Consider the following 22,250-nt stretch of genomic DNA (forward strand, 5'->3'; position numbering starts at 1 on the left):
CATGTCTGTGGGAAGCAGGCATTTAGCTGAGTCTCCTGAGTTTGGCCAACGCATTAATCTAAAAATAGACAGAGGCAGCCTCTCTTCCTTGCGTTTTTCTTGCAACATGCAAAATATTACTGAGAGGAGGGTTATGAATTGAAGGAGAAATGTTTGAAAAAAAAAAGTGTGATTTTATCCCAAAAAGTAATAATCCTAACAATCTGTCTGAAATGCTTCCAAATGAACTCTGAAGAAAAACATTTATGAGTTGGAACATGGTATTAGGTTGCAACATTCTAATTTACTGAGGGCTTATTTTCCTTAAAAAAAAAAAATCCCACAATCCCACAAAAAATAAGAGTGAAACATCAAACAATGAGTCTGCCTTAAGGAAACAGTTTTCTATACATTATTAGTAACCTGTGGCTGCAAGAATCACCTTTTCCTCTCCTATTGTTGGATGCTTCACTGTAACAAAGGCATTTCCCTTTATCATTGTGGTGGCCACACTTACAATATGTGTGCTATCCAATCAGTTGCTCCAAATCCTGGAGAAAAGTTTGTTTCTTTAGGACCAGTCCCATTGAAGGAGGCTGCCTACTGGGAATGATTACAGTCTTCAGAAGAGCCTGGTATTCCACAAGACACTTCGCCCACATCCAGCCCCATAGACAAAATCCTATGATTAAAACCTTGTGGGACTTTATAAGTTTAAGTGTTATGGACTGAACTGTGTCCCCCCAAAGATTGTATACTGAAGTCCTAACTGCCAGTCCCTCAGAATGTGACTCTATTTGGAGATAAGGTCTTTACAAGGTCATTAGGGTGGGCCCTAATCTAATCTGACCGGCACCCTATAAGAAGAAGAGATTAGGACATAGACACACACAGAAGGAAGACCATGGGGAGACTCGGGGAGAAGATGGCAGCTCCAAGCCAAGGAGCAAGGCCTTAGGAGAGACCAGCCCTGCCCACACCTTGATCTTGGATTTACAGCCTCTAGAACTGTGAGAAAATAAATTTCTGTTGTGTGTGATGCTTAGTTAGGGCAGCCCTAGCAAACTAATACACAAAGATACAAATTTATAGACTTGCAAGGGGGGTAGGAAAGGAAAGGAAGGCATGGCATTTATGCAGTGGTCCCTTATACTGGGCATCCTCATTCAACAACTTGTTGAACACCCACTACGAGCCAAATCGTGTCCGAGCTGGTGAGAACTCAGCAGTGAGCAAACAGACAGGTTTCCTGCCCTTGAGACACTGGTCACTCAGCTTTTCGAGGGGCTGGTTAAAAATGCAGGCCAGCACCAATGAATTGGAGTCCCTGGGTGTCACCTACTTCCCCTGGGTAACTATTATCCTGATGAAAATAAAATTATTACATCCTTCCCTACTGCACGCTTGAGAAAAAGAAATAAATAGTGTAAGTCTCTGCAGCTGGTGTGGAGGGACCGCAAGAAAAGGAAGCCAGCGATGAGAGGGGCTGAGCAGCCCCTGAATGACCACTTCCCGATTTAGCCTGAGGGCTGCTCTGATCCCAGGCTTTCCGTTGTACACTCACAAGCTCATGAATTTCTGCTAGGGTTGGTACTTTTCAGGAAACCAGCTATTTGTAATGTCATCACAGGAAAAAGTCAATAAGGAAACATAAAATGATGGCCATATAGGAAGAAGAGCATGACACAAACAATGTTTGCAAATAGGAAGAAATGAAGAGGATTTTTGCTGGTGTGTTAGTTATTTTGAAAATCTCTCCTCCCTCGTCTCATAGGAGGCTTTAGGCAAAAGTTACCTGAGTCATCGCCTTGAATGCATGCCTAGGTCTGGCACAGAGAGCCTGGATCTCAGTGTTAGAGGTTGTTTCTGGTCCTTCCCACCTCCTGTTGGTGGGTGGTGTTCAAAAATGACAACAGTTGACTGTATAGAGTTCTTTACAGTTTGCAAATCACCTTCCCAGCAATCCTGAGGGGTGGGGGATTGGTCTGATGGCGTTTTTATGGCTGGAAACACTATGGTTCAGAGACGTAAGTGGCATGTCCTGATAAATGATGGGTGAAGAAATGAAAATATGGGCCCTCCGACTCCCAGTTTGTTGCTGTTTCCATTGTGCTGACTACCTGTTCTCCTGGTCTAACAGTTCGAACAGCAATCGGCCTTTAAGCGCCCAGTGAATACAGAGCTAGGGTCCAGGGTTCTGCTTCTCAAGAATAAATGCACCACCTTGAGTGGAGCCTCCCGTGGTCTCCGGAGAAAATGCCAAAGTTCATTTTTAAAGGGCATCTTCATCTCCACTTACATTTCCATTCATATTCTGCACAAAAATAAAATGGTATACTAGATTTAAGCAGAGTTGCAAGATAGTGGCTAGGTGGAGAGAGAGGAGAGCAATGGTTTATATGCAAGGTGTATGGCTGTGAGGAAATCGATTCATTCGTTCATCCATTCATTTATCTATTCTCATTCATTCATTCAACAAATATTTACTAGGTACCTTTAGTGTCAGCAACTACTTTGAGCACTGGGGATCCCACAGTGAGCAAAACCAAAGCCAATGCTTGCCCTCCACTAATCGTGTCCAGTCTAATGGTGCAAAAGAGACATTTATCAAATAATAACACACATGTATAATTTCAATTTGGAGAACAGCCAGGGGAAGCTTCCTGAGGAAGTGACATTTGAACTGAGTTTCTAAATGGGGAGTGAACTCCGGGGACATGTCCAGGGTGTGCAAAGAAGGAAGGGATGCTTCAAGTGAATTGCATTAAAATATGGTTTTTAAATTGTGTGTCAATAAATTAAAATGACTTACAGAAAGAACATGCAGTGGGAGGTCAGAAATAATGTGGAGGTTCTAATATAGGAGAACTTACTCCAGTTCCTCCACATCCCCCCCTAACTCCCACCATGGCAAGGCAGCAAGATTTTATTAACCATCTTTACAAGCAAGATCAGGTAAATGGTATCCTGTCACATTTACTAGTGCCTTGGGTTTCAGAAAGAAGCCAGTTTGTATGATCAAGTGTTTGGAATGTAGTGACTTTACTTAAACTGACACACTTCCCTGTTTCTGGTCCAGCGTGTAAGAAGCTTGGAAATCATTCACTGCTTGTGGGAATGCAAATGGTGCAGCCACTTTGGAAGACAGTTTGGTGATTTCTTATAATACGAAACATACTCTTGCCATACGACCCAGCAATCTCATTCCTTGGCATTAACCCAAAGGATTAAAAAAATGTATGTCCACTCAAAAACCTGCCCATGGATATTCATAGCTGCCTTATTCACAATTGCCAAAACTTGGAAGCAATTGAGATGTCCCTCAGCAGGTGAATGGATAAACAAACTATGGTCCATCCAGACAATGGAATATTACTCAGCACTGAAAATAAATGAGCTGTCAAGCCATGAAAAAACATGGAGGAACTTTACATGTATATTCCTAAGTGACAGAAGCCAGTCTGGAAAGGTATGTACTGTATGATTCCAACTATGTGACATTCTGGAAAAGGAAAAACTATGAGACAGTAAAAAGATCAGTGGTTGTTAGTTAGGGTTTTGGGGGCAGGGAGGGATGAATACTGTATTTCCTTAAAAACAAGATTGGGTCTTATATTAGTTTTTGCTCCAAAAGACGCATCAGGGCTTATGTTCAGGGGATGTCATCCTGAAAAATCATGCTAGGGCTTATTTTCTGGTTAGGTCTTATTTTCGGGGAAACACGGTAGGTGGAGCACACTTTATATGATACTATAATGATGGCTACAGGTTACTATACATTTATTTGTCCAAACCTATGGAGTGTACAACACCAACAATGAGCCCTAATGTAAGCTACAGACTTTGGGTGATAATGATGATAATGATAATCAGTGTAGGTTTGTCAATTGTAATACATGTCCCATTCTGGTAGGAAATGTTGAGGACGGGGGAGGCTTTGCAAGTGTGGGCACTGGGGATATATGGGAACTCTCTGTACTTTTTGCTTAATTTTGTTTTGAAACTAAAACTGCTCTAAAAAATAAAGTATATTAAAAAATAACCGTAAACTGACAAATGATATGTACCATATAAATGTAACAGCCATATGGTTAGATTTCTTTTATCTGGTGACTTATACTTACTACTTACAAGTGGGATATGATTTGAATCTGTTGAGGACAGAATCTGGGGTTAAATATTTATGGATTTAATCTTATTTGTGAAAGGTTGTATCTTAGAAGCTGGTTCAGGTGTGTGGAGGGAGGCAGTTCAGGTGAGTAAGGGAGTTCTAACCTAATTTTTAGAATCATTGATAACCAGCTTTGGATATAAGACATGATTTTTCAATGTTGACTGCCTCTTCAAAGGTGAGCCAGAAATGAAGCAGATAAAGGTTCTCACAGATCTTTACACCAGAATAAACAAAATAGAAATATCTATTTTAGAGACATGACAGTCTCCCACCTTTGATGTGTTCATTTAAGTTAGGAAAGATAAAGTCCGCATATTAAGTTATTGGACTTGAAAATGACTATTGCTAATCTTTGTTTTGTACTTTCATAAATGCAGTTCTGAGTATAGACAACAGTCATTCTCAGCCTGGATATGTGATTTTCTATTTTAATTCAGATCTGTGAATTTCTGAATTGAAACAGAAAATCACACATCCTGATTCCCCCTGGGAATGCTATCACAAACATAGAAGGTCAGTGTGTTTATACATGGCTGGGCAGGTACAAGGGGATGTGCCAGGTTCACCTCATCTGTACATAGAGCAATTGTATAACTCTTATGCTATAAGAATCGCTGTAGCTTGAAATCAACCATAGTGGGACTATTTATACTATGGAAATTGGTAAATGAGACCGATTTGGGCTTTCCTGCACTGCAGATCTGCTTAGCAAACATTTACCACCACACCTCTGAATATAAAGGTACATTTCAAGGTTGAAGGCACAGACAATGTGGTTTCTTGAGACGTGTGCTGAAAGGCTCCCAAACTATCTGCCTGGTTAGTTACCCACCAGATCTCAACCCTCAGCAGGAGTTGAAGGTGGCCCTGAGGCTCTTTATCCCCAGCACCTTCACACGGCAGTGGCATGACTGCTGCACTCACCTGGTTCAGTGCACTACTTTCACCTGGGCTACTTTGATGGTTTTTGACCTCAGGCTTCTTTTTCATTATGACTCATTCTGCTCATTGCTAAAGACTAACGTTCTTGAAGTGTCATTTTGAAATATAAAACATATTCTCTTATTCCATTATTTTCCTAGCAAAGCACCAATTGTTTGACATGCTATTCAAGGTCCTTTATTATCTGTCTTAAGATTTCATTGACTCTCTTCTCATCAGTTTGAACCAAATCACTTCCAAAATTGCCTTTTCGTATCTCTGAATCTTTGCTCATGCTGTGTTCCTTTTCTGGAACACCTTCTCCATAAAAATCACTTTATAATCATACCTACATCTTAAGACCCTGCGTAACTTCCTCCATGAAGCCTTCTTTGAACGTCTTTGCTAGAAGAACTTTCTCTTTGCATTTCCATTCATTATTTTTTAACCTTCTTAAAACTCTTCTCATATGCTGTCTTGTATTACAATCAATGGTTGACTCCTTTATGTCCACAATTGCATTATTTCTTAAGGGCATGGATTATGTCAAATTGTATGAATATGTCATTTATAACTGCTATTTAATGATTGCTACTAGGTGTTATTCACAGTGTCCAATGCTTTACACTTATTATCTAATTTAACATCTACAACACCCCTTTAAAGGGGAAATGTTATTAGTCACAGCTACACCCATTTACCGATGAGGACTGAGGCTTGAGGAGGTTGAGTAACTTATCAAAGTTATACAGTCAGCCATTGTTACAGCTAGAATTTGAACTCAGGCCCCTGAGGGCAGGATCTTTGTTTAATTCAGAGCTGTATCCTAAAAACCTAGAAGAGTGCCAGGTGCATGAAAGGCAATACAACAAATACAATAAGTATTTGTTGAATAAATTAACAAATTGTATTCCCATAGCACATTCTCTTGAGTATTATATAATCAGTAAATATTTTGCTATCATCACCATCATATTCATCATCTTTAAAAATGAAAACAAATTGATTGGCTGGTCTCAATATTAGCTGAATATTATTAATGTTGCCCAAATACCTGTTGTTGACAACTAAAATGCAAAAATGCTGACTTACACAATATAGGTTGAGTAATAAAAACGTAATGTGTTGATTTCAAGTATTATGAATGATTTGAAATGTAGCTATACTATATGGGGAACATGGCAATCTATAGAATTCAGTGCATTACAAGTCTCACCTTGACACCCAGATCTTGGTTTCTAAACACCATTCTTCAATTAGAAGAACTACAGCTCTTTGAAGAATGGTTGATTCCAGGGCGGGGGCAGGGAATATACAAGGTGAGCCTGTATCTCATCGTGTCAGAAAGTAAGGAAATGCTCATGAAAGGATGGGAATGTTAAAAGAACACAGGAACCAGCTGGAAGGAGTTCCCACTGGCCAAATACAGGACAATTTAAACAACATAAATAAATACATACAGAAATGGATTATAGCCCATAAAATAAAATAAATATCCATGAGTCCATACAAATATAACATATTGAATCAATAAATGGGTAGAAGAGACATCTTTCTCTTACATTAAAATTGCAATTAATAAATGTAGAAGGAATGATGGAAATAGAAAATTGCAATTAGGCAGTAATAATTGGTACAGGCAAGAATCATCAATGGAGCTAAGATTAGTGGGCAAAGGTCTGATGAGAAACAGGATGTTTGCATAGTCTCGTAGTATCTCTCCAAAGATACTTATTTCAAAAGAAAAAGTAGTAACTTTACTGTGGGAAACCTGGCTGATATCATTGCAAGCAAGTGACCAAGGTGCAAAAAGACAGTAGACATAATGTACTTCTGGCTGTGATGCGCTGAGAACAGCATAGCATTAATTGTGTGGTATTCTTGCCCAAAATACATGACCCCAAAGTAATCATGAGCAAACGTCAGACAAATCTAACTTCAAGGACATTCTTCAAAATGTCTAGCCAAACTCTTTGAAAATGTCAAAGTCATGACAGCAAAGAAAAATCAAGGGATTGTCACAGATTGGAGGGGACATGACAACCAAATGCAATGGATTGGATTCTGGACTAGAAAAAGAACACTAGTGGGATGTGGGGAGCCATGGTTACAGGAAACTCTGAGCTTTGCAGAATGGCTCAGTTTATGCTACCTGTTTCCTCCCCCTGAGGCAATTGTCTCTGCCTGCACCTGAGGGGATCTTGAGCTTGTAAGCTGCTGAGGAATTTGGTGGGAGCGGCCAGTTCCCGGACACAGAAGGCTGATGCCTATCAGGGCAATTGATAAGATAATTACTTGTGAGTTTCGGTGAATTTTGTATCCTCTATGTGAAAGCTAAAGAATTTACATTTGTTATGTTAATACATACTTGCACGTGCTCAAACTGCTTATATGGGGGCAGTAAAATAAACTTAGTGTCTTCAGGATCACTGAAGTTCCGCGATCGCCATCATATGTGAGAGTGTCTTTTATTCATTCCCACTCCCCCATTCGGGAACCCATCGACTCGTGACGGCTGGCCCGTCACAGTGGGACAAATGGTGAAATTCTATTATGAGAATTTCTAATAGGTCTATAGATTAATTAGGAGCTAATTTTACTATGGTTATATAAAATGTTAATATTAGGGGAAGTCGGGAGAGGGTTTATGGTACTCTGTACTATATTTGCAACTTTTTTTGTCAGTTTAAAATTATTTTCAAGAAAAAAAGTTTTGTCTAGTTTAATAAAATCTTTTTTTTTCTTTTTTCTTTTTTTTTTTTTTTAAGATAGAGCCTTAATAACCTACCCAATATTACAGAGAAATCTAGGGAGGCAATAAGTCTAGATCTTGGATTACAGAACCAGAGAAGTTTAGAATTTTAAAAAGACCCTTGGAGAAGCACTTACAGGTGAGGAAAGTGAGGCCCAGAGAAGTTGAGTTACTAACCTCACACTGTCTTGGGAGAACAGGTTTTAGAACTGGTTCTTCAATCGCTCCATCCATTTTTACTTCTCTTTATGGCACTGCTGATTCAAATCCAAGAACTCTTTCAGTTGACTTAATCACAATTTCTTCTTATAAGAAATGTAATATTCCAATTTCTAATGTGTTTATAATGAAATTATAAAAATCTTGCTCAAGAAGAATGTAATGTTTTGCTTTTCATAAAAACTTGAGTAGCAGTTTGAGAAGTAGATATAGACTTAACTATGATTTAAACTTAGTTCAACTAAACTTCATATTAATTCAAGGAGCTCAAGGTTTGATTACAATACATTATTCTCTTTGGTAAAAGCCATCCTTTTATTTCTTCTCATGTGTAGCTTCTCTTGCTTGGTTTGCACGCAGATGCACACACACACACACACACACACACACCACTTATTAAAACAGAAAATGGGTCATTTTATTTCATTTGGCGTAATTGTCTGCAATGGCTTCATGATATAATCGTAGTATAATTAGGGGCCTGAACAAGACAATGATAGTCTTGGCATTCAGTTCATGTTTTCCTCCTGTTTTTATTGCCTGTACGATTTCTGCTCCTCAACAAAACCAGTACTTCCCCTCCTCCACCCTCCAATGTCTGGACTATGCACTTAGCAGATGGCCTAGTTATACAATCATGTCTAACAGGATTAGACTAGATCATTGAATTTTAGGGATTCCTGACTATGACAGCTGTTTCTTCTCTGAAATGCTTTCACTCAATTAATGTGTACAAGATACTCTTCTGGCCAATCCTAGTTTTCCAATGAGCACCAGAGTAGAAACCTGAACACATCTATTTTTTGAATTGGAAAAAGAATTTCGGTGCCAGCAATGAAAATACTTATGACTCCTATTCATGTATGTATGCTGATGACAATATTTACCGTAAGAAGCCTAAAAAAATATGGAGTGGTTAAGCTAAATGTTAGAAAAATTATTCCAAATATTGTTTCTATAATAGAATCTATATATTTCTATAAATAAATCTCCCATGTCTGTCCCATTATTACCATACTTTTCTTGGGTACGCGGATCAAAATTCCAGAGTCATCTTTAACGTCCCCTTTTCCTTACTCACACCCCCTCCTCTACCTTCCATCACAGCCATTCATTACCAAGTCTTGTCTATTTTTCATTTACACGAGTTTGTCAGTTTCTTCCTTTCAATTGTCATTGGCATCACCCTAATTCAGGCCATATTTATGTGAAATGAAATATCTTTAAATAGCTAAGGGGTTGAGAGGAAAGAGTATTTTCCATTCCTGGTACCCAGTAAATCACCATAGTGAGAAATGGGAGAAATGTCATTAGTTATTATAAATCAAATCAGGCTCAGTAGATAAAGTTATTGACTAGTAAATGGCCTCAAGTGACCTCTTTCTGATTGCTAAGAAGGGATAAAAAAGACATAATAAGTGACCGAAAAAATAAAGTAAGTGACTGATTACTAACATCACTGGTACACATATGCCTCATCTCCCACTTAGGATGGCTGAGTGCTAGAATTATGTCATAGTAGGGCAGCAACCTCATATTAGGGGAAGCTTCTAGTGAGGGTCCAGTGACAGGAATTTTATGAATGGTTCTCAATCCAGCAGAGTCTCCATAGCTACTGTGTTTCCCCGCAAATAAGACCTACCCTGAAAATAAGCCCCAGTTAAGATCACAGTCAGACGGATGCATTTAGTGCGTTATGACGATGTTCCAGAAGAAGATGACATGACTGTATTTGAATAAATGTAGATTGATGTAAACAAAAAAACAAACAACCCAATTGAAAAATGGGCAGAGGACTTGAAGAGACATTTCTCCAAAGAGGACATACAAATGGCAAATAGACATATGAAAAAATGCTCAACATCACTAATCATCAGAGAAATGCAAATCAAAACCACAATGATATATCACCTCACCCCAGTCAGAATGGCTATCATCAACAAGACAAATAGTAACAAGTGTTGGAGAGACTGTGGAGAAAAAGGAACCCTCATACACTGTTAGTGGGAATGCAGACTGGTGCAGCCGTTATGGAAGGCAGTGTGGAGGTTCCTCAAAAAATTACGAATAGAATTGCCATATGACCCAGCAATCCCTCTCCTGGGTATCTACCCAAAAAATCTGAAAACATTTATACATAAAGACACATGTGCTCCAATGTTCATTGCAGCTTTGTTTACGGTGGCCAAGACATGGAAACAACCAAAATGTCCTTCGGTAGATGAATGGATAAAGAAGTTGTGGTATATATACACAATGGAATACTATTCGGTGGTGAGAAAAGATGATATAGGAACATTTGTGACAACATGGATGGATCTTGAGAGAGTAATGCTGAGCGAAATAAGTCAGACAGAAAAAGCAGAGAACCATGTGATTTCACTGATATGTGGTATATAAACCAAAAACAACAAAAGAACAAGACAAACAAATGAGAAACAGAAACTCATAGACACAGATAATAGTTTAGTGGTTATCAGAGGGTAAGGGGGGTGGGGGGTGGGAGATGAGGGTAAGGGGGATCAAATATATGGTGATGGAAGGAGAACTGACTCTGGGTGGTGAACACACAATGGGATTTATAGATGATGTAGTACAGAATTGCACACCTGAAATCTATGTAATTTTACTAACAATTGTCACCCCAATAAATTAAAAAAAAACACGTAGATTGTTGTACATGAAAAATTAAGACATCCCCTGAAAATAAGCCCTAATGGAGCAAAAATCAATATAAGACCCGGTCTTATTTTCAGGGAAACACGGTATGTTTTACTTTCATAGTCCTATGTGTCTGGGGCAAGGGAAGCAAATCGCATCTGTCAATTAAGCTTGAGGACCATGGAAATTGAATAAGCAAAAGAAAATAATATCAACGAGTGTGCTTAAGAAAAGGAATACCTCCAAAATATAGTCTTGTCTTACAGCTTGACTGAAGAGCCACCATTCATTAAACTATGTTCTGTATAATCTCATTTTAACCTAAACACATCATCTCATTTCATATTATATAAATAATCTCATTTCATCTTTATACCAACATGTTATAATCTAATTTTACAGATAAGGGAATGGAAATTCAGAGAGGTTAAGAAATCGTTTCACTCGTATGTAGCTAAAAAACAGTGGAGTCCACGCTTGTGCTGTCCAGGTGCGGCATCCTGGAACGCAGGTTTTCAAATTCCTAGGTGGCCCAATATGTCTGTGCCGTTAAGTAGCTTTGATTCTGCTCATGTTCATCAGCTTGGCAGCCTTTCCTATTCTAAGCCATTTCCCAACGTTTCGTAAACATTCTTTCCCAACGTTTCGTAAACATTCTTTCCCATCCTAGAAAGTTCAAGCACACACAGCCCAGTCAAGTAGGTATCATTGGCCCATGATACCACATAAAGAAATGGAAGCGCAAAGAAATCGAATAACTTGTCCGCTGCCACACAGCTCATCAGTGACTAATGGGGGACTCTGCACCCAGATGGTCTGCGTTCCCTTTCCCTGCTCACAGCCACTCTGTACATCAGATTAAGTCCGAATCTAGAAGTGACGGCAGGATTAAGGTTTTCTGTCGTGGTGGAAATGGAGGCTGGACAGCTAAATGGAATTCATGGACACAAAAATGAGGGGCGTTGCATGTCTAATTCCTGAATGATGCCTGCAGATTTCAAGTCGACTCTACAAGTTAACAGAATCTACTTGCCTGCCTCTAAGACAGTTTTCCTCTCAATAGGCTGCTGGGAACTTGGTGTCAACATAAAAAGGCTTTGAGTGGCATTCTTTTCTGCAAGAAGATGAGGATGAGGAAAAATGTTATAGGGTCACCAATCACGAGACATCTATAGTCCCATTGAAGAGGCAGAACTGGGACCAGAACCAGGTCTACGAAGATGAACCCTGACAGCCTCAAGACTCTCTTGAGGGATAAGAATTCAAGGATGGGGCATTAATGGTCCTGTCTTAATGAAGAACATTTACTTGACAGACAGATGGCTATAGACTTCATTAACGTCATTAGTTACGATACATCGAATCAGGCTCAGAAGATAAAGTTATTGACTAGTAAATGGCTTCAAAGGACATTTTACTGATTTTTAAGAAGGGATGAAAAAGATATAATAAGTGACCAATTAGTACTATTGCGCTTACTTTAGTTTCTCTGTTCCCTGTCCTACTCCTACCTGAAGGGAATATTCTTTGACAGAAAAGTTGTTTTCTATTTCTCTCCTTCCTGGCCCTTATTTAGGCGACTTCAAAGGAAGTCGATGGACTGGCTATGTGACCTATACATCCTTTATCTCCTTTCCCTTGTGGAGGCAGGGTCACTCTGTCTGTCAAGTTCCCTGGCACTAAGGAAAGACAACGACAACCGTCATGAAGAGCAGTAACTTTCTAAATTAACTGTCTAAAATTGCAACCCAGGAACTGCATATTTTGGGGGAAATAATCATATAAGGAACCTAATTTGGGGATAATTTAAAATAGAATATATTATGTGTGAGATTCCTCCCCACAAAAACACTAACGGTTACTAATTAGACTAGTATAAGGTAACCAAAGAAAATAAATTTAACTAAATACTCTTGAAATTGCCGGAGGCAGGATGCATTTGTGTGCAATATAGTGGCAACATGCTTGGAGCGCATTACAATGTCTGTGTTAGAGCCATAAGAGATTTCTGGCAGATTTATAAGAATCTGTTGTGGTATTCTTTTTCCTGATCCCAGAGGGGAAGAGAAAGCTGAAGGACTGAAATTAGTGATGTATATTTAGGCAGTAAGTTGATTGGAACCCTGCCCCAAACCAGAAAAAGCTCTACATATGGAAAATACTCAATTAGGGGAGGGGTGGTGGAAAGAGACAAGGTTTTAATAAATAGTTGAAGCTGTCAGTTAACTATTAATGATTTCTAAGTATTTATTGAAACCATCTTAACATAACCAACATAAAAGTGAAAAGTGAACCATAAAACCAAGAAGTCTAATGTTCTCTGTTAAAAACCCTAATTACTGAAACAATTCTTTAAGACCAATCCATATTTTCAAACAGCATGCACAAAAGATGAATTATGCTTCTCTGCGTTATGGATTTCCGTGAGTTTTCAATACGAATTAGGTCATCAAGGATGGTTTATGATTTCTATCATGAACCAGTTCTTTTCGCTCCCCTTAAAAATATTCAGTCTGTCTTTGTAAAACCCCAAAGTATGGCTGGAAAATATTTATGCTCTAAAAACGTGAGCTTTAGAACGGAAACGTTGAGGTTCATCAGTTAATTAGTAGGACCTATGAGCTCAAAAGGGAATTATGGGGTTAAAATAAATTGCTCTGGAAAGGTATCCATTCAGTGCAAGCTGTCTTTGTCAATGGAGACCAAATTATGGAGGGGTTTCAAGTAAAAACTTTTGTTGCAAAGTTGACAAATTTTATGTCCAATGCATTTTTTAAAAAGCCATCTTGCTTTTCTTGACAGGAAAGGGAATGTTTGTTTTGTCTGCCTTCAAATTCTCATGAAAGTCACTCTGGAATTGTACACAAAAACCTGTGCCGTGGGCAAGCCTGGCCTCCGCCTGTCTGAGAGCTGCTTACACATGATACATTTCCCAGAGAATGTGGGCTCTTTCTAGGAAGTGGCCCCTCTCATGGGGAAAGAAAGAAAACCTTACCTGGGTAATCATTCTTGTCTATGTCTGAATCTCCTCTTAAAGTAAAGCCGAACCCGGAAGGGACGGCCTGTGAGGCCCACACTCCTTGCAGAATTTGGGAAGCCTCGGTGTTTAAGCCATGCTGGTTCCCGTTGTAAATGAGTACTCTCCCTCTCTGATCCTGGCCTGCAAAGGGTGCACCGATGGCGACGTCTGCAAACAGAGACACGTGGACATTTCTTTAAATAAAGAAGAACATTTTAGAAAGAGAATTAAGTACAATTGAAGAGCAGTACCATCCAGTCCAAAGAGCTCAGTAAGTTTCCCATGCACATATGTAGGACCGCAGCAAAAGTAAGTTATTTGTTGTCTTTTATCCATCCAACGGATATTTATTGAGGGGCTACTATGTGTTGGATACAGTGGGTACAACTGTGAACCAGACACTGCCTGTAGAAAGTTTATATTCTGGTGCAGGTACTAGACAATTTGAATAGAGAAATAATCAAGAAGAGAACAAAAGTGACAAATGCTGTGCAGAGACTTAAAAAAACTGATGTGATGGAGAACGATTGGATGGCTATTTAAGAGTAGGTGGCCACACGGGTGTCGCTAAGGCTGATGTTGAAACTGAAATCTAGGGATCAGAAGGAATGAGCCATATGGAATCAGAGGGACGATCATTCCAGGCAGAAGAGGCTGCTGTGCAGAGGCTCAAAGGTGGTAAGAGCTTGGTCCATTTGGGGAATAGCCAGCGATGGTCACATGGGGACGCAGTGAGTGACAGAGAGACCTGGATCAGACCACGGGCTGGCTGGACCAGGTCAGGCACCTTTGCTGGGTACTTGAGAGGTTTTTATTAAGACAATAAACCACCTCTTTCATAAACAATCTTTCATTTAGTGATTACATCATCCTGCAAGGTAGGCAAGACCCATTTTATAGTTGAGGACTCTGGGAAACCGAGAGAGAGCCCTATTGACTGACTCCCACTTAAATACGGCATTGAATGAAAATCATCTTCTACACCTGGGCTCATCAAGATTGTTCTAAATGATCAACATAAATACTTAGGTTTATGTGAAAAAGAGTTCCAAACCCCCATGACATAATTGTCTACCACAGTAGATGACAGTATGTGTCCTCATGTTGTTATTCATTCATTTCTCTTTATCCCTAGGTAAGTCTGATAAGACTGAATAAATTGTGAATCGATTTTGATTACATAATGAGGATTATAAATGCACTTTCATTTAACAGGTAAAGGTAAATGATCTAAAAACTCAGATTGTTGTAGGAAATAGCGATATTGTCATATGGCAGGTAGAAAGGAGCACTAAGCTTACTTCTTCTAAAATCAGTGACTTTGTATCTGTCCCCTTGATTAATCCCAGTAAGTTGGGCATTATTTACCCACTTTATACTCAAAGTCACCACGGCTTAGAGAAGGAGAACCCCTTCTATGTCGTGAAAAATGCTTCTCTTAGCTCTTAAAAATATCGCGAACGATTTGAGAGAAAAGACACAAAAGAAACTATGACGACAAAGATGACTCAGTTGATAATTTAGCATTCTTTTTTTCACTTAGATGCTCAGGAATATGGCAGTTTTTTAAAACAGCAAATCAGTTAAACATGAACTTGTCTTTTTTTTTTTTTAACTTCCTGGAACCATGAGCTTTTAATATGCATTTATGTTTTATGACACTTTAAAAATTACTAACCATGCATTGCTGAGATATTTATTTCAAAGAAATCATAAAAGTACAATACCAAATACTAAAGACCAATATCTGCCAAAGGTCCTGATGACCCGCCAAAGGTCCACTGATCTGATGCGAATACTAGAGCAAATCCTACTACTTCCTCAAACTTCAAACAAGAAAGCTACAAAATGTTGGTTCTTCACCTAAAGGCCCTGAAAACACATGCAGAATTTTGTGTGAGCTTGCATGGTTTTCTGAGGAAAGGGTACTTATAAGACATTCATAAATTCCCAACTTAAAGAACCACAACCTTAAATTAAGAATTGAATACTACTTTACTGCAAACACTGAAGCTGACTTTCAGCTAAAGTTTATAAACCAAGTAAAATTCAGCATCACCTATCCATAACCCATACAGGTTAATCAGAGGGTAATATATTTGCTAATATAGCAACATGTATTTATTTGTCTTGACTCTATACATATAGAAGATTCTCTAGTTCTCGAGTCACTAAATCCAAATATAAATTTTAAAAATAATTGCTGCCTGTATTTAGAGCTGTTATATGACGCCCTAAATCAATGTGAGAAAATTTCTATGTAACATCTATATTATTCAAAACAAATATTTCATTGTTTTTAAACTTTAAAATTTGTCAGTTGTAGTTGATATTCAATATTATTTCATATCAGTTTCAGGTGTACAGCATAGTGGTTAGACATTTATATAATTTATGAAGTGATCCCTCCGATTAGTACCCACCTGGCACTATACATACTTATGACTATATTACTGACTGTATTCCCTATGCTGTATTTTACATCCCCATGACTGTTTTGTAACTGCCAATTTGTACTTCTTAATCCCTTCACCATTTTCACCCAGCCTCCCAACTTCCCTCCCATCTAGCAACTGTCAGTTTGTTCTCTGTATCTATGGGTCTGTTTCTGCTTTGTTTGTTTACTTTGTTCTTTAGATTCCACAGATAAGTGAAACCATAAGGTATTTGTCTTTCTCAATTTGACTTACTTCACTTAGCATAATACTCTCTAGGTCCATGCATATTGTCGCAATGGTAAGATTTCATTTTTTTATGGCTGAGTAATATTCCATTGTATATATGTACCACCTCTTCTTTATTCAATTGTCTATTGATGGATATCTAGTTTGTTTCTATATCTTGGCTATTGTAAATAGTAAATAGTGCTGCAGTGAACATAGGGATGCATATATCTTTTTGAATTAGTAAAACATATATATTTTAAGTTGCCATGAGATTGTTTATACTTTAGTGAAAACCAATAATAGCAACTGTGCCAAACACGACACTGTGAATACTTCAAAAGGTCCACTGTTTCCTTCATGACACAGTAACGTTAGATGATGACACGTAAATGATGTCCACACATTGGTGTAAATTACCATTGTATCCATCTTGGTTCAGGTCTCCCAAATGGGCCACAGCACTGCCGAATCTTCCAAAAACCTCCGTGCCTGCGAGGACCTGTGGGTCTCCGAAGACGAGAGCACTCACTTGCATATACAGGTAAACCTGCCCTACTTCTCTAGGGTTACTCTCAAATTCGCGTTCCATAAAGAGAGGTGCCCCAATCAATATGTCATCCATTCTGTAGGGACAAAAGAGAGAGGTCATTGCACTGGCGAACGTGGGATTCTTTTTGGTACATTTAAAATCAACCAGATCAGTACATTTTCAATGATAGTCTTCCTTTTGCAAGGGACATTTTACAATCATCCTCTTTCTTTCATCATTTTGTTATGTCTACAGAATAGTATGTGGTAAGACAATCAGAGTTGTGAAATGATCGCACTGAACTTTTTATGTTAAAAGTGACTGCTTTAAGAAAACCACAGATATTTCTCCCTTTTCAGCTTTTGAGTGCATTTCCAGAAACTAGTTACACAAGTGAAATATATCAAAAGACCTAAATAGATTTTGCTAAAAGTGGATTAGAGGTTGTCCTGAATTTATATGACTACATGTTTAAATTATGTTTCTTTACAGTAATAGTGTTTAAAATAAATGTTGTTCTCCTCGCTCCTGTTGTTACCTTCATTTAAATAAAACAGAGCCCAGAGAGGGTTACAGTACAGGCTAGAAAGATAAAAAGTAAAATTTTCGTTCTTAAAGAGAATTTATAGTTATTTTTTGTAAATGTAGATATTATTATAGTAGAAAACTAATAGATAATTTTTAAGGTTGAAAAAAAAATTCAAGGAACAGACACTTAACCAAATTGTTTAGCGATGAAGACATAACCAACAAGAGAATAAAACCCAAAAATCGTTAGAAGTGTTTCCTTCACAGAGCTAGATGGCACAAAGAGGAATAAAACAGAGCCTTCTAAGTTATTTGTTTTTTTTAAAAAAACATACAGATATATTATTGTTATTTAAACAATTTTAAACAAAGTCACATCAACTGAAATTCATGATTTGATCTGTACTAATGACCTCGACAAAAATTTGCCCAAAGGACACGCCCATCTGGGAGATGGAATAATCTGAAGAATGACGTCAGACAGAAATACAAATCTGCATTTGACTTTCATGCCTAGGCTGATTAGGTAATATGCAGAAGTTTGCCAAGGAAACTAATTACTAAAATATTATCATTAATCTAAAAGGCAGGAGTGAAGTGGGAACAGTTACCGAGTAAGACACCTCCTTTATAGGATCTGCAAGACATTGCAACATCACTCTGACCCACCCCTCTCTCCAACTTCTTGACTTCCTTGTGGTGGTCATGTACTGTCTATTTCTCTGTATAATTCAATATCCATCCTGCGTACTGACTATATTTAAGGTACTGTGGTAAGTGATTAAAGAATACAATGACTATTAGGTCAACTTGGTTCCTAATTAATTTACAAGTTAGGTCAAATTGCTACTCATACAACTATAAACAAGGCAGAGGGGGAAAAAGATTGAGAAATCCAAGTTAAATGCTGAGGATTCTGGAAACGGAGAGAGCTGGTACTTGGAAAGCATCAAGGAAGGTTCAGGGAGGAGATGGCATTGGACCTGGGTGGGAGTCTGACTGCTAAATCTAGAGGCAGGCTTTCTAGGTGGTGGTGCTGAGAACCAAAGTGAGGGTCTCTGCGTGGAGTCAGGCAACAGTGAGTGTGGTCCATGCAAGTGGGCTCTGTGCTAGAGTGATGCTAATGACTTTAATTGGAAAAGTGAAATATAGAAAGAAGTTTTAAAATTCAATAATACAAAATAGAAATAATAATGTATAACAATAACATACAATATAATATTGTTATTATGTATTCTATAACACCATATATTATTGTTATATATAATTAATATTATATAAATATTGTATATACTATAAACAACAAGAAAACAACCCATTAAACATTGGGTGAAAGATCTGAATAGACACCTCATCAAAGATGATCTACAGATGACAAATAAGCATACGAAAAGATGCTCAATATCATATGTCATTAAAGAACTGGAAATTAAAAAAACAATTCCGCACCACCACACACCTATCAGAATGGCCAACATCCAAAACACCGACAACACCAAACGCTGGCAGGGATTTGGAGCAACAGGAACTCTCATTCATTATTGGAGGGAAAACAAAATGGTGCAGCCACTTTGGAAGAGAGTTGGTGGTTTCTTACAGAACTAAATATACTCTTACCACATGGTCCAGCAATTGGACTCCTTAACATTTACCGAAGCGAGTTGAAAACTTATGTCTACGTAGAAACCTGCACATGAATGTTTATAGTAGTTTTATTCAGAATTGCGAAAACTTGGAAGTAGCCAAGAGATCTTTCAGTAGGTGAATGAATAAACAAATTGCAGCACATCCAGACAAACAAACACTGACAGCACCAAATGCTGGCAAGGATGTGGAGCAATGAGAACTCTCACTCATTGCTGGTGGGAATGCAAAATGGTTCAGCCACTTTGGAAGACAGTCTGGCAGTTTCTTACAAAGTTAAACATATGTTTTCCGTGTGATCCCACAATCATTCTCCTAGGTCAGGGGTGTCCAAACTTTTTTCAACGGTTTTCACCAAGGGCCATATGCGGTAAAATACACAAACAGCCGGGCCACTCACTCGAGGTGAAGTACGTATTGCCTCACCTGGTTTATTTAAGTAAACTAAATATATTTTTGGAATTTGATGCGGGCCAATTAACAATGAATCGCGGGCCGCAGTTTGGACACCCCTGTCTTAGGTAGTTACCCAAAGAAGTTGAAACCTTATGTTCACACAAAAACCTGCAATTGCCAAACATTAGAAGCAACCAAGATAACCTTCAACAGGTGAATGGATAAACAAACCCTGTCACTTCATACAATGGAGCATTGTTTGGCGATGAAAAGAAATGAACTATCAAGCCCCAAAACAACATGGAGGAATTTTAAATGTCAATTGCTAAGTGTAAGAAGCCAGTCTGAAAAGACTACATACTCTGTGATTCCAAGTTTATTGCATTTTGGAAAAGGCAAACTATAGAGAGAGCAAAAAGATCAGTAGTTGGCAGGGGTTGGGTGAGCAGAAGGATGAACGGGTAAAGCACAGGACATGTTTAGGACATGAAAGCATTCTATATGGTACTACAAGTGGGTACACAACATGATGTATTTGGTAAAACCCGACAAACCGTGCAACACAAAGAGTGAACCCTAATGTACACTATGCACTTTAGTTAGTAACGTGTCAGTGTGGGTTCATCAGCGGTAACAAATGTACCACACCAATGCAAGATGTTAACGATAGGGAAACTGAGGGCAGAGGGGATGGGGAGTTTGTATGAACTCTCTGTACTTCCTGCCCAATTTTGTTGTAAACCCAAATCTGCCCCCCAAAAATAAAGTTTATTAATTAAACAAACAAGCAAAAAAAAAAAGATAATTGGAAAAATAAGTTGAGCACAGATGACATGAGAATAGCATGAGTTTTACATCCTACTGATCTAGATTTAAAATCTGGCTTTCAGTAACTAGCTGTGTCCTATTGAACATGCTACATTAGCTCTAAAATGTGGATAAGATAGAAATAGGCTACTTCGTTAGCTATATCACGTAAGATTTCTCTCTGTCTGTCTCTGCCTCCAGATGTGCACACATATACACAGGTTATACAATAGTATTTAATAAATGATAGTTATCATGAAGGCATTGGGCAACCCATTGATGGGAATACACAATAGTTTACATTATAACAGTGCAAACAGAAAGAGTTCCTGTTGAAAAGGCAAAATGCATTCCCTTTTCCCCTTCCTGCCTTGCAGGAACCTGGTTGCCTTGCTTTCTGATATTATTATTGCCTGTATGAAGAGGCATTTGTTAAACACTGGATTGTGTATGTTGCTGCCTTGTAGCTGAAAGATGTCTAAAATCCCTAGTTCTGTATTGCAGAGATTGAGCAGGGCCATTTTCTCATTCTATATAGGAAGGACAATGTCATATAATTGGTCTCTGAACAATGACATGGGACTGACACAATTGGTTCACTACATTTCTCACTGCCAACAGCGAGTCCTAGAAATGGAAAATTAGTTGACCTATCATTGTGGAACACTAGCAAATCCAAGGAGTCTTTGGATTCTGAAAGTATTTTATAACAGCACTGATTTATTTTTTTTAGAAATACATGTCCCTAGATATTGAAGTGTAAGTCTTCTAAAATGTTCTACATGCCAAAAAGAAAAAAGAGAGAGAGAGAGAGAGAAAGACATTTGTTCTTAATTTATAATTGTATTCTCATAAGGTTGAGAGACAATAACTGTCTTGGATGCAATTGGTACAATGTGTCTTGTAGAACTCTTTGCACTTAGTGTCAATATTTTTTACATTAGCAATACCATTTAAGAGGCACAATGTATATTATTGTTTGGGCTGGTGTTTTTAAATCTCGGTTTGCAGCTCATTAGTGGATTGTGAAATAAATTTAATGGGTCTTGACAAGCAATTTTAAGAAATGAAATAGAATACAATAGAAAATATCAGAGTGAATGCATTACACATAATAAGCTTCCAAGAAAATATTGTTCCATGAAACTTTTGTTTCAGTTTTGTGTATGTGTATTAAGTTGCAATGTCAAATGTATTCCTTAAGGACCGGGAGGCAAAGAAATCATTGAAAAAACCACTGCAGTAGGCTATGTGTACTACTAGGTTATTTCAAAATTTGTCAAATCCTTCCCTTTCTTGAGGATGTCCAATTCAAGTTTAAAGTTTTTAAATATTTATTAGTAAAAATTATTTTCACTGACCTTCTGATAGAAGAGTTGTGGAATAGGCTGGGTGCCATCCTACGAGACTCTTTACATAGTAATAGATTGGCTGAGATTTAGATTGATATAGATATATCCATATATCTATATATTTGTATATCTATCTATCTATCTATCTATCTATCTATCTATCTATCTATCTATCTATCTAACTAAAGAACATTGATGAAGAAATTATAATGATCAGGTTTTCACCAAAAATCATCTATGTTTGGGTCATGTTGGTGGTTTGGATGAGATTAAGTTATTATTTAAAGGGATTTCATAAAAATAGAATATATATACTAAATTTCATTTTATCTAAAATGTCTACATTAAATCTCTGTGTAGCTTTCACACAGGTTTTATTCGTGTCTCTTTTGTATATCTAAATCTACTCTAATAATACCATGCAAGACTCAATTTCTCATCTTTCACATGTCATTTGATATAGAAACATTATAAATATGTTCCTGAAAAGCAGAGCATAAATATAATGAATAGAGAGGGTGAGAGATACCACCTATGAGAATATTCAATATGAAGAATCTGAATTCAAGTTTTCTGTAGCCAAATAGTGTTAATGTGTTGATT

General features: G+C 37.9%; 1 protein-coding gene across 2 annotated transcripts in view; it reads right to left on the reverse strand.

The window, feature by feature from the left end:
* Positions 1 to 22,250, reverse strand: part of ITGA8 (integrin subunit alpha 8) — a 165,973-nt gene that overhangs the window by 85,870 nt on the left and 57,853 nt on the right. For both annotated transcript variants that reach the window (XM_074324800.2, XM_074324799.2), the window contains 2 exons: positions 16,809 to 17,014; positions 13,702 to 13,893 (listed from right to left, as the gene is read on the reverse strand). In XM_074324800.2, coding sequence (XP_074180901.2) covers positions 13,702 to 13,893; positions 16,809 to 17,014 — 398 coding nt within the window. The remainder of the gene's footprint in view (positions 1 to 13,701; positions 13,894 to 16,808; positions 17,015 to 22,250) is intronic.

This window comes from Rhinolophus sinicus, chromosome 1 (assembly GCF_057876585.1).
Source record: "Rhinolophus sinicus isolate RSI-liver-muscle chromosome 1, RSI-T2T, whole genome shotgun sequence".
Classification (NCBI taxonomy): Eukaryota; Metazoa; Chordata; class Mammalia; order Chiroptera; family Rhinolophidae; genus Rhinolophus; species Rhinolophus sinicus.